The 14436-nt window shown below is 40.8% G+C and overlaps 1 protein-coding gene across 1 annotated transcript; it reads left to right on the top strand.

Moving 5' to 3' along the window:
- Positions 1–1033: 1033 nt before the first annotated feature.
- LOC135087147 (tubulin alpha-1 chain-like) lies at positions 1034–2634 on the top strand. The gene has a single exon (XM_063981985.1). The coding sequence runs from the start codon at positions 1137–1139 to the stop codon at positions 2487–2489; it is 1353 nt and encodes a 450-aa protein (XP_063838055.1). The 5' UTR covers positions 1034–1136; the 3' UTR covers positions 2490–2634.
- The last annotated feature ends 11802 nt before the right edge of the window (positions 2635–14436 follow it).

Raw genomic sequence — 14436 nt, 5'->3', positions numbered from 1 at the left:
TTGGTCTTAGCGATGAAAAACGACATCTCAACTCACCTGTTGGGAGATTCAATTAAGGTCTTCGAGCTTTGTGCCGAGGTCTTCCAGCGATTCCGCACTAGTACTCAAAACTGACGGCCGATGGGGCAGCAAGGTTCTGGAGTGGAGGTCACGTACCGGAAATCGCAGAGTAGGACTGCCATTCACAAGGTGGACCTCAGGCCGCTACCAACCAACCATTTGCATTGTGAAAATTATTGGGGGAGGCCTATGTTCAGCAGTGCACGTCCTATGGCTGAAATGATGATGATGATGATGGCCCGTGGTTTTGTGAGTTGTACATCGATAATCAAAAAGGAACAAATTACAAGGATATTCAAGTTTTTTTACCACTACCTAAAATTTTTGTAACATTTGACTTGAATGACTCTACAAATCGTTCCGCCAGTATTGGTTGATGAAGTAAAAGTTTGTTTGATACCTGTTTTACAAAAACACTTAAATTCTTTGCTAGTCCATATTGGCCTAATATCAGTAACCAAATGCAATGGAATTGGATACCCATAACATACAAAAATGGTTTTAAATACTTCAATTTTATAATTTTAGGATGTGCTGTTTTGTACCAAATTAAAGATATTACTGTATACAATTAAGAAATGTTACGAAAATAATAAATATGTATTCAACTTATAACACAAACTCAATTCCGATATTAATATCGGAACTCCGATATTGAGATCTAATATCGGAAATCAATATCGGAATTGAAAACCTTCCGATATTACATGCCCTAAACGAAACGACAGCGGTTTATTTAGAAATAGTTATAATTAATCTTGCAGTCCCAGTTCGATTTTAGGGGATATCATTTATTAAAGGAATACTTAGGTACCTAAGTAGGTACTTACTTGTAAAATATAATTATCTCAATCCCAATGCCAAACTGAATCAAAATGAAAACTTTTTTCAGACTCCGCGCAATCATGTCGGAAAACATCATACGTGAAAAATAAATTCAAATTTGAATTAAGACGATGGAACGCGGAACTCTCGAAGTTTTTGTTTTGCTCTCAGTTTGAAGTTTGTTGCTGCTCGAGTTGGATCGGCTTGTATTGTAGAGAAATATTTTATTTTTAAGTTCAGACAAGTGAAAAATGCGTGAGTGCATATCCATACACGGCGGACAGGCCGGCGTTCAAATCGGGAACGCGTGCTGGGAACTCTACTGCCTTGAGCATGGCATCCAGCCCGATGGACAGATGCCCTCGGACAAAACCGTCGGCGGCGGAGACGACTCCTTCAACACCTTCTTCAGTGAGACGGGAGCCGGCAAACATGTCCCCAGAGCTGTATTTATAGACCTAGAACCCACCGTAGTAGATGAAGTGCGCACTGGCACCTACCGTCAGCTCTTCCACCCGGAGCAGCTGATCACAGGCAAGGAAGACGCCGCAAACAACTATGCGAGAGGTCACTACACCATCGGAAAGGAAATCGTCGACCTCGTGCTCGATCGAGTTCGCAAACTCGCTGACCAGTGCACCGGCCTGCAGGGCTTCCTCATCTTCCACTCGTTCGGAGGTGGCACCGGCTCCGGCTTCGCCTCGCTGCTCATGGAGCGCCTCTCCGTGGACTACGGCAAGAAATCCAAATTGGAGTTCGCGATCTACCCCGCCCCGCAAATCTCCACTGCAGTGGTCGAGCCTTACAACTCTATCCTGACCACGCACACGACCTTGGAGCACTCCGACGCCGCGTTCATGGTCGACAACGAGGCCATCTATGACATCTGCAGACGTAACTTGGACATCGAGAGGCCGACGTACACTAACTTGAACAGACTGATCGGGCAAATTGTGTCGTCTATCACTGCCTCATTGAGATTCGACGGAGCCCTGAATGTGGACTTGACCGAGTTCCAAACGAACTTGGTGCCGTACCCTCGCATCCATTTCCCGTTGGTGACGTACGCGCCGGTGATTTCGGCGGAGAAGGCGTACCACGAGCAGCTGTCTGTGGCGGAGATCACGAACGCGTGCTTCGAGCCGGCGAACCAGATGGTGAAGTGTGACCCGAGGCACGGGAAGTACATGGCGTGCTGCATGCTGTACAGAGGCGACGTGGTGCCGAAGGACGTGAACGCGGCCATCGGGACTATTAAGACGAAGCGTACGATCCAGTTTGTGGACTGGTGCCCGACGGGTTTCAAGGTGGGGATCAACTACCAGCCGCCGACGGTGGTGCCGGGCGGCGACTTGGCGAAGGTGCAGCGAGCGGTGTGCATGTTGTCGAACACGACGGCGATCGCGGAGGCCTGGTCGCGGTTGAACCACAAGTTCGACTTGATGTACGCCAAGCGCGCGTTCGTCCACTGGTACGTGGGTGAGGGCATGGAGGAGGGAGAGTTCTCGGAGGCGCGCGAGGACCTGGCCGCGCTCGAGAAGGACTACGAGGAGGTCGGGATGGACTCCGGGGAGGGAGAGGGCGAGGGCGGCGAGGAATATTAACTTTACAATTTGTACGTTTTATTTTTAGGACTATTTTTCATTTCTCGTAGGTCTAAAATGTTGTTATTATTATTATGAATTTAATTATTCTGATTGTAATGTAGTTTGGTGGCTGCCAAATAAATTCTGAAAGTGACTTTTGCAATTTGGTTTTTTCTACACTTACCTCCTAAACCCTTCACAGTAGGCCAAATATTAAAACGCTTCACACACATCCCCTAGTGTTCCGGACAATTTGCTATCGATCGGTTTTAGACATTGCCCTCTTTTGCAAACTATGTAGGTAGGTATCGATAAGTATTGCAATCGATTCTAAAGGTGAGTATAGACTAGAGCAGTTAGGTACGTGTACAGAACGAGCCGCTCTATGAAATGTCTGTTTCACCCTGTCACGCACGAACCAAATGTCATACAATTTTTAAGACCGTGACATTGACAGCGGGGCGCCACCGTCAATACCCCCTTCTGACCCACCGCACTACCAAACCACACTACCAGTAGTGTCGTGGGGAATATTTTTTCCCTTCTACACTACCAAGCCAGTAGTGTCGTGGGTAATTTTTAAGGGCCATACATCTTCATTCCCATCGACACTACTACCATAACTAAATGTAAAATTTGTAAAATTTTGGATTGTTTTGTAATAAATTATGTTTATATGCAACACTAACCTCTGTGCAATTTTGCAGTTTGACGGAATTTACTGAAAATAAAATATTACCTAAAAGGGCTTATGTACATGTTACGGTAAATGTACAAGTAAAGCGCTTTCAAATGATACCAAACACGGCATATTTATCTTAACTTTATTTTTTTACTCTGTATGGTTTGTCCGCTAGAGGGCGCCACATTAGATTTTGTGAAACCCCATAGAGCCTATAACCAGCGGACAATTACGACGCTTCTAATGATATGTCATTTCTCGAATTCTGATAAGTAGTTTAGAAGTTACGAGGGAATAGATGAACATACATACATACATAGCCTGTCAAAATCATAACCCTCCTTTTGTTTTGCCGCAGTCGGGTAAAAATAATTTAATTTTTGTTTTTCTTTCACGCAAAGTTATATAGGTATAAGCCCTTTTAGGTAATATTTTTTTTTCAGTAAATTCCGTCAAACTGCAAATTTGTACCGAGGTTAGGGTTGCATATAAACATAATTTATTATAAAACAATCCAAAATTTTACAAATTTTACATTTAGTTATGGTAGTAGTGTCGATGGGAATGAAGATGTATGTTACCCACGACACTACTGGCTTGGTAGTGCAGAAGGGAATAAATATTCCCCACGACACTACTGGTAGTGTGGTTTGGTAGTGCGGTGGGTCAGAAGGGTCAATACCGGATCGCTGGTTCCATTTTTGCCATAATGGAAACTTTAAAGTTGAACGATGGTGGCGTCCCCCTGTCGATGAGTTTAGTGGGACAGCCTTTTGTACCCTTTGCACCACCGGCCTGCACCACTGGTGGTGCAAAGGGTATTTTTTATTACAAGCTTTATATTGACTTCACTTGTTAGTATGTGTGGGACAAATCTTGCAACTGAATTTAAGACCACTTCTCCTCAACCGATTAAGCTGAAATTTGGTATACTTATGTAAGTACGATGACAATGCAATGTTATGGTACCATTGAGCTGGTCTGATGATGGAGTCAGGAGGTGGCCATAGGAACTCCTAAACGAAACGGTGGAATCGCATAGAGTTTGGGTTCGTTGGATTTGTCTTTTCGAGCAGTTTAGTGCTAGATGATGTCCAGGGTCATGATGATGGATTAGGAAGGTGGCCATAGGAACTCCTAAACGAAACGGCAGAAACTCATCGAGTTTGGGTTCGTTGGATTTTTCTCTTCGAGCAGTTTAGTGCTAGATGATGTCCAGGGTCCTGATGATGGTGTCAGGAGGTGGCCATAGGAACTCCTAAACGAAACGGCGGTATCGCATCGAGTTTGGGTTCGTTGGATTTGTCTTTGCGAGCAGTTTAATGCTAGATGATGTCCAGGCTCCTGATGATGGAGTCAGGAGGTGGCCATAGGAACTGCTAAACGAAACGGCGGTATCGCATCGAGTTTGGGTTCGTTGGATTTGTCTTTGCGAGCAGTTTAGTGCTAGATGATATCCAGGGTCATGATGATGGATTAGGGAGGTGGCCATAGGAACTCCTAAACGAAACGGCGGAATCGCATCGAGTTTGGGTTCGTTGGATTTTTCTTTTCGAGCAGTTTAGTGCTAGATGATGTCCAGGCTCCTGATGATGGAGTCAGGAGGTGGCCATAGGAACTCCTAAACGAAACGGCGGTATCGCATCGAGTTTGGGTTCGTTGGATTTGTCTTTGCGAGCAGTTTAGTGCTAGATGATGTCCAGGCTCCTGATGATGGAGTCAGGAGGTGGCCATAGGAACTGCTAAACGAAACGGCGGTATCGCATCGAGTTTGGGTTCGTTGGATTTGTCTTTGCGAGCAGTTTAGTGCTAGATGATATCCAGGGTCATGATGATGGATTAGGGAGGTGGCCATAGGAACTCCTAAACGAAACGGCGGAATCGCATCGAGTTTGGGTTCGTTGGATTTTTCTTTTCGAGCAGTTTAGTGCTAGATGATGTCCAGGCTCCTGATGATGGAGTCAGGAGGTGGCCATAGGAACTCCTAAATGAAACGGCAGAAACTCATCGAGTTTGGGTTCGTTGGATTTGTCTTTTCAAGCAGTTTAGTGCTAGATGATGTCCAGGGTCCTGATGATGGATTTGGGAGCTGGCCATAGGAAATCCTAAAGGAAAAGGCAGAAACTCATCGAGTTTGGGTTCGTTGGATTTGTCTTTTCAAGCAGTTTAGTGCTAGATGATTTTTTTTTGAAGGGACGCGCGCTGGTAGCTTGAAGAGCTTTTCCAGCTTACCGGGCAGAATGGCGAGTAGGTACAGAAGGTACTCTAGCCGTTTGGCGATCGTCGGTCGCAGACCGACGTTCGCGATCGGGCCGTATTGAGCGCATAAAGCGCCCGATCAGTGGCGAACCCAAATAGAGGGTTTCCCACCGCGGTGTTGGACCAAAGTCCAGCCTACGGTGGGCTCACTCTAGTGGGCCCGATCGAGGGGGACTACGGATGCGGCCTGAGGGCGCCACGGTAGGCTCGGACCTCGGCTCAGGCCGTGGCTAGATGATGTCCAGGGTCCTGATGATGGAGTCAGGAGGTGGCCATAGGAACTCCTAACGGCGGAATCTTATCGAGTTTGGGTTCGTTGGATTCGACTTCTCGAGCACTTTGGTGCTAAATAATGACCCAGAGATTGAGATAGGTACAACTAAAAAGTGTAAAATAAAATTATAATAAAAAAAACTTTTTTAAAAACAAGCTTTATCTAAATGCAGATGTACTAAAACGAAAAAAATAATTGTATGCTTGGTTCAAAGAATTTCGAAAGCTTGTAGCGCAAACAGAAAAAAGAGGAATAAATTCCATGCGCGATACAAGCTTTTGAAATTCTTTGAACCAAGCATACAATTATTTTTTTCGTTTTAGTACATCTGCATTTAGATAAAGCTTGTTTTTAAAAAAGTTTTTTTTATTATAATTTTTTAAATCCCTCTTGCACCACCAACAAATAGTGCTGTGCTACCATCGACTGTAAAACTAGTAGTAGACTGTAAAATACTTAATAATTTAATTGTTATAAATAAATCAAAACCTACCTAAAAGTTTTAATTTGTGTGTGTGTAAGTGCCTATAAACATTTCACTTCAGACCCACGATACCCCGGGCCTACATCCTACATACAACGAATAAAGTACCAGGGCAACATAACCATAAAGGAGCTATTTTATGATACATGTTTATTTCTCGGGTCAACCAAGAAGAATTTGATATAGCTCCTTTATGATTATGTTGCCCTGGTACTTTAGGAATTATTCGTTGTATGTAGGTATGAATGGTTGTTATTAATTTTTATGTTATGTTGTCAAATCTGTCCAGTAGTTTCGGAGCCTATTCAGTACAAACAAACAATCAAATCTTCTCTTTATAATATTAATATTATATGATTATAGATAATCATCTTACAGTTAATGGTAGGGCGGCACTATTGGTGGTGCAAAAGGGATTAAAAAATACCTTTTGCACCACCAGTGGTGCAGGCCGGTGGTGCAAAGGGTACAAAAGGGAGCACAGTTCAGTTTAGGTCATCTTAAACACAGTCTTAAACACCTGTAATGACCATTCGCAAGAACGTTACATTACATAGAAATGCTCAAGTCTGTACTCACCTTTATGCAAATCGATAGTATTGCAATCGATTGAACAGCTGCTATTAGCAAATCGCAACTGTTGCTTAGATGTATCGATCTTATTACGGATAGGACGGAGTATCGAGTATTCCCCTATTCCACATATCCCTACTGACATTAGTAGCTGGTACTGGTAGCGAAACTAGGATTTTTTTTTCCACTTATAGCTACCGATAGAGATATTATATGGAATCTTTTGCTCCATCCAATACTAGGTACTACCTGCACTCCCAACGGTTTTAAGTTAGATTTACTGGATAACTACATAATATTTAAAAACCGTATACCTACATCTGACTGCATGAAATATTGTGTTAAATCTATCGTTCGTGATTCCATTACATACACATCGTTTTAGTGCCTACCCTCATTTTGAATTCCGTTTTCTTTGTAGCCTTCCTGAAATAATTACTATGATGGAGAGAGGAAACCCCTCTTCCCTCTAGGTATAGTTATAGCACATGGTTATAGACCTAGTTTATTGCAGTATTTCGAAGTACTTAATATTATTCTGATGTGCTCCAACGTACGAACATGTACACGTTACAACCGTGAACCGTGATCGTGACATGCCGGCAAGTCTAACGGGGCTCACCAAGTGTGTTTAAGTCCGCGCTAACTCCTCATCAAGTAACTTTGCTCGCATGCACCACGTAAGGCGTACTTCACACCAAGACCTAGAAAGTACTTTTTTTTCTCGCCCTGTGTTGCCTTGTCTTTTACTTCTAGGCTAACTTGAAAAATATAAATCTAAATACATATGTAAATCAAAGGTGACTGACGCCCGTATTCACAAACATCACTATGAGGTTTCACAGTGCGCGTGGGCGCACAGAGTGACACATGGACCAGTCACAGAGCTCTATTCAACGCTGTGCGTTTGATTTGCTGCTTCACATAAGCAAGCATCGTTTGTGAATACGGGCGTGACTGACATTAATGATCTATCAACGCACGGCCCAAACCACTGGACGGATCGGGCTGAAATTTGGCATGCAGGTAGATCTTATGACGTAGCGCATCCACTAAGAAAGGATTTGCCGAAACTCCACATCTAAGGGGGGTAAAACGGGATCCACGCGTACGAAGTCGCGGGTGGCCGCTAGTCTTATACAACTTGAATAGAACTTGACTTGAATTTCTAGGCTAAAAATTGCGGATTCAATCCAAGCCTGGCCTGGCAAGCACATGACGAAAACACCCGTAATTCACAAACTATGCTTGCATAGAGCTCTGTGATTGGTTCGTGTGTGACCCTGTCCACGCGCACTGTGAGACCTCATAGTAATGTTTGTGCTCTTGATAGTGTATGTTGGGAATTTTCCTTTAAATGTTAAGTACAATACTGTTTCTCCGTGTTGTGTGAGCTGGCCCTTCCCAATCGTGGTTCCTGGAAGCAATCTTGGCAACAGCCCCCTGATTGCAGCCATGATTGGCGGCGATACTTCGCTCCACACCTGACCTAACTTTAAGTGTATTGATGTACTCTGGTAACTTAGGCTGGGTTGCACCATCTTACTTTAACTTTGATAAACGTCAAAATCTGTCAAACACCGGTTATTGTTAAAGTTACTGTTAGATGGTGAAACTCAGCCTTAGTATTCTAACGCCCGTATTGACAAACGATGCTTGCTTAAATGAAGCAGCAAATCGAACGCACAGCGTTGATTAGAGGTCTGTGATTCGTTCGTGTGTCACTCTCTGCGTACGCGCGCACTGTGAGACCTCATAGTAAAGTTTGTGAATACGGGCGTAAATCTCATGCATGAGCCTTTAAAATTCTAATGGTTCATATTTGGCAAGGAATTTCGTCATATTGAAAAGGAAATCTATACTTAATAGGGTAATTGCGCCGGTTTTCTGTCCAGCTCCTGTTTTCGTCCATTTGACCGACTTGCCACAAACAAATACGGAAAATTAGAATACAAACCTAACTTTCCGTGCAAGTTTGGACTTGTTACAATCTATAATATCTAAGTAACAGTTCTGTCTGCATGAAAATGTAATTTGACAAGTAATAACTCCAAAAAAATCTACGAAAGTTGCTGCTGCACACAAGTGAATGGAAAACGTCGTCAAATTAGAAAAAAAACGTGCCAGTAGGGAACTTTCATGATATGTTTGATTACTGTTTTAGCTACTTTACGTAATGTTTTTGGCACGTATGTCTAATTATTAGCATAATAAACACTATTTTAAGGGTTTATTAAAGTTTTTGTATAGAAATCTTAGATAATTAAGTGGACTAATACTAGCATAACAATTTTGCAAGATTTTGGTTTTCTTCCACGTGGACGGAAACCCTGACACCTAGTTAATATTTTTAATAATCATTTTACTTCAATGGACCTACAAAATACAATGTTTTTTCTTCCAATATGATCTTTATTGCTATTACATTAAACATTTTAGTTTACGTCCACTTTTTAACAGTGATAAACCCATAAAAACCGTTAAAAAGATGTGGACGAAAACAAAAAACAGCTTTAAACGTTGTTGTGTTTTCGTCCATGACGTCATGAGCAAGCACTGGGGTGGACGAAAACCAAAATTAGCTATTCCTGTAGATTAGTTTTCGTCCATTTATCCTTCGACCTATTGCAATATTTTCCTAAATTTAGGTAAGAAACTTATTTAAATCTTTTCGATATCATTTGAAAGCTAACAAAATTACCTTTCAAATGATATACTACCAATTTTGGTGATAAATAGGCATTTTGTATTAGTTTTTGTATAACGCCTGAACAAAAACAAAGGGTAATATTTTGGTTTTATACATAGATTTCGAATATAAAAAATATATAATTTTACTAATTAAGACATGACAAAAAAACTGAGGTATGTCTCGTTTCTGTCGGGCCTGGGTCACAAATGACCGTTCTTCTTTTTCACTGTAAAGAAATTGTTCATTAGTTTCAACGGCTTCGTCAAACAATAGCAAAGTTTGACAATGTGCTTGGTATAGTACAGGTGAAACAACTTCGTAGACGAAAATAATATTTTTAGTACAACGAAGCAATTGCGTATGAGGGTTTCGTACTCGTACTACAGGCTTACGCATAGTTTCCATGCCTCTTTGGCCGCAATCAATCGTTTTAAAGGACTCTAATAATAATCTAAATCACAACAAGCCCAGAGCCCAGCCTTGGTGTCGGCGGCTTTATAAATTTCAAAACAATCATCGTTCGGTTCAGCTAAATGATATCCACTACTGGACAAAGACCTCCCCCAAGGCTTTCCATCCTGGACCGGTCCTGCACTCCTCGCATCCAGGTTTTTCCCGCGACCATCCCAGATCGTCGGTTCACCTAGTGGGAGGCCTGCTCACGCTACGTCTTCCGGCCCGTGGTTTCCACTCGAGAACTTTTTGCTCCAACAGCAAAAGAATCATGTCGATGACTAAGGCTGAGTTGCACCACCTAACTATAACGGAAACTATGACGATACCCGGTGCTTTTTGTATGGAGTTTGGCAGATTTTTGACGTTTGTCAAAGTTAAAGTAAGATGGTGCAACCCAGCCTAAGAGTAGGCGCACACCGTTGATTTTTAGTTGGCCGATAGTTGTGCCCGATTTCAAATTGTATGAAGAATCGGCCAAATCGAATCGGCGTAGTGTGCGCACTCCCATACATGCCCATACTGATCAACTGCCCGACTAAACTATCGGCCGACGAAAATCAACGGTGTGCGCCTACTCTAATTGTTCTTTGTATGACTTTTATCAACATGTCAAAATTCGACGACTCTTGTCGGCGGGTCGGCGGGTTTGATCTTCTTTGCAGTTAAAAAACTAAAAAGACATTAATTAGGTGTGTCACGGAACCCTGAAAAAAGAAACCTACGACATTGCTTAGCCCTTTTGTTGGTACCTTTAAAAGCAAACCAAATTGTGATTTTTTAAGGCTTTGTTGGTAATTTGGTTGGAAAGTTGAGAAGCTGGTAAAACTCAGCAAGGAATTTAGTAAAGTTTGTACGAGGCCATTGAAAAAGACCCCGTGATTTGCAAAAGATCGAATATCTGAAGTACTTCTCATAGTGGTGTAGGTTAGAGGTTAGCCGTGATTGCCACAAAGGCCGGTTGGTAAATGAATAGTTTTAATGGCTGCAGTCAACCAGTCTATTTTATGATTTGACCGAATTATTCATGATTTCATATCTAGCATAAGAAAATGAATGAAAATCAACAAAAAGCCTTAGGACTGAACTTTGTTATTAAACTTGGCTTTCATTACACATTTTATGTTTTCGATGGGATTGATTAAAATAATATTCTGTCGGACATTAAATTAAAAGATTTTATTAAAGTTTCCGCACATATTTCTTATTTACAGAAAGCGCCATCTACCTTAGAATGAATGAACTACAACAACCAATGCTAATTACTTATATTTAAAAAATATAATCACATCTATCAAATAGATGCACATTTTTTTTCTTTCTTTCAGCACTCGAATAGCTTGGTAACAATGAAGAATGTTCACTAATTTTGTTTTTTAGCTTTCTGTATTCTCTGTTAAAAATAAAAAATACACGTGAAAGAATTATTTCGATACGTCAATTACTTTCCAAGATATTGAATTTTAAAGGTGCGGGCGGCGGCCGGCCCGCCATTGTTTGCGCGTGACGTCATATTACAGCGGCTGGCTCAAATTTGTATGGGTGGAATCTTGCAAGCTGAATTAAGACCCACTTCCGGACAACCGATTAAGCTGAAATTTCGCTTACACGTGTAATTTGGATGACCATGCAATATTATGATGACATGGAGCTGATCTGATGATGGAGCTGGAAGGTGGCCATAGGAACTCCATAATAAAACGTCTTAACTACATCGAGTTTGGGCTTGTTCGTTTTGTATTGACGAGTACTTCAATTCTATATAGTAATCAGGGTCTGATGATGGAGTTGGAAGGTACTTCGCAATAAAACGACACAATCGCATCAAGTTTGGGTTTGGTTCAATTTCAATTTCTGTGATGGGTCTGGGTGTTAATATGTATAATATGTATGTATTTACAAAAACAAATGTATTTAAGTATGTTTATATCCGTTGTCTAGTGAGCGGACACTGTAAATGTACGTCACGCGGGGTCACGTGACCGTCGGCGGAACTCGATATTTAAGTAAACTTTGAATGCCTATAAAATCATAACCACTGGGTATTTTTAAATAAAATAAAAACAAATGTATTTGTATATGTAAAAGCTTAACTGTAACAAAGGTTTCAAGTGATTTTGCATACCTAGTAACATTCTCAATTAAAAACTGCTAAAAAAAAAAAAAAAAAAAAGTAAAAAAGTATTTATTACTAAAAGATGTCACATTGTACAAATTATTCTGGCGGTCTCTGCACTAAGCAGGAAAGCTTGTATCGCAGCGGCCAATACGAACAATTACCTTAAAAATAATGACATCGGTCTTAATAGGACGGACATGTTTATACTAGTTAAATAGGCTTAACATTTATAATGTGTTAAAATATATAAAACTGTTCTAAACAAATATTAATGACATGACATAGCTTTGGTTTGGAAAAACTAATAACAATAACATAAAAATTGTATTATTTAAAATTATATAATCCAACATGGTAGTGAGAACGAACGATTATGTGTGTGTGTGTGTGTGTGTGTGTGTGTGTGTTTGTGTGTGGTGTGTGTGTGTGTGTTTTAGAATAGTTAGCTAGTATGACGCGTTTATGCTATAGGAATTGCTATAGGAATGTTTTACTTTATAGTAGTTTGAGTCATCTGCCGGCGGCTTCAGGTATTAATACACTTGATGATTTTGTTTCGTTTTGGCTTTAAATAGCATTCGTAGTTATAGTTCACCTCCCCAACGATAGATGGCGCTTTCACCATGTGAAGTTTCCATTTTCATAATTACCACGTCGCGTCGTGCTACCACAGATAATATAATACTAGTGTGCTACGTAGTAGATAAGATAAGATAATAATTTATTGTCTTTTATGTGTAATACATTTTTTTTAAAGATTATTAACAATTTCTCAGACTCATTAGCCCCTCATGTTAAGCTAAATAAGCTTGTGTTACGAGTGGGCTCATCACAATAGTCGAGTGGCGGTGGGATTCGAACCCGCGTTCCTCGGATCTCGAGTCGGCCACTCCGACCCCTTCACCGTTCGGCTATCGTGGCTATAAGGTAAAGTTCACGCGCAAACAAAGACAAAACAACGGATTTATGCACTTTCCATTAAAATTCTAAACACCTTGTTTTTTAAACTAAAATTACTTGCGTGTAAGAAAAAGTAGCATTCTGTCAGCTTTTACTCAGATGCGCAGTAACGTTCCGTTTACATTACAGCCTCGTTTGAACTAGCTGTCAAAACGACACCGCGATACGCATTTGTCAAACAGCTGTAGTTCGATCGTCGTCCAGTCGCGTTACAGTTGAAATTTTTTTGCGCAATCGGTGCGTTTACATTGCAATATCTGATTTGATCAATTTCGCGCATATTGTAACTGCGCCATAAGATAAATTATGAGCCATCTAACCATGGCTGGATATTCTACCTGCCTTTGTCTGTGTGCTTGTGGTTTAGTTTTAAGTACTAATTTTTCCGTAGTTCACTCTCGAGAGAGTAGATGGCGTGAAAACCAGATCTTAATATAATAATATTATAAATTACAAAAACAACTGAATCATTCCAGAGAATTGCATTTTCAACACTAACTTTTTTGCTGCAACCAAGAATCACCAAGATTTCATCAATTCCAGTATGCTATTAAAACACGAGAGCGTGTTCAAATTTTAATGTATTCAATCTTTAAAACATTCGCCTAAGGAAAATATTATCTGATATGAACCACTTGTGGCATCGACGCTCCGGCCCCGGCCAGATTGAGCTACCCGTCCCTCTCCGACAACGAACACGCCTATTGAAAAGTGAGATAGGTATATTGCGTGTATCTATTAGGCACTGCGAATGTGTGCATGAGGATTTGATTCAGATGGTGACCTCGCAATAATGATGCCCTATTCCTTTCCAATTTACAGGATTCGATAGAGATAGGTTGCTGCCGATAGGGTGTGTTTCGCTCCTACCTTCCAGAATACGTTTTCAGGTAACATCGGGTGCAAAATTTATTGCCGTTTAATGGGCAACTTTGAAGACGAAGGGTAAGGGGAGACATTTCTCTTGCGGGGGGTCTAAGTTGTTAGTGTTAGAGCTATGCTTCGTGATTGAAATGAAAAATTGTTGGCAGACCTAATGGTTTGGAAAGAATGTTTTGTTTGCTTAGTTTTTGACGAAATTACTTTCTTTTACTAAGGAATTTGTGTCAATTTCAATAGAGGTATTAACGAGATTTCATTTAATATCATTTTAAATGAAATATTAATAGTTTTCCTAATTATTTCTGTATTTAAAATTGTAGAATTATTTGGGATATTACTTTAGATAGTATTATGTAATCGGAAATAACTCTTATGGTTGATATTTCTGCCAAATTCAAATGCAATTTATTGTAATGCACATTTTGGAAAAAGATTTTCTTTGCACAAAGCTGAGCTAAAAAGAAGCTTGTTTCCATTGAAATAGGAACCTAAACCAAATTTTCATATTTTAAAGTTATTTCAGATCCGTTTCACAGCTAACTCGTTTTTCAGCGGGCCCCTAAACTGGCAGGGGGATGCTTGCAACA

This window comes from Ostrinia nubilalis, chromosome Z (genome assembly GCF_963855985.1).
Source record: "Ostrinia nubilalis chromosome Z, ilOstNubi1.1, whole genome shotgun sequence".
NCBI lineage: Eukaryota > Metazoa > Arthropoda > Insecta > Lepidoptera > Crambidae > Ostrinia > Ostrinia nubilalis.
This window is presented reverse-complemented; position numbering and strand designations above follow the sequence as displayed.

What these genes read in the sequence shown, in the direction of transcription:
- LOC135087147 (XM_063981985.1), top strand. Translation starts at nt 1,137, where the DNA reads ATGCGTGAGTGCATATCCATACACGGCGGACAGGCCGGCGTTCAAATC.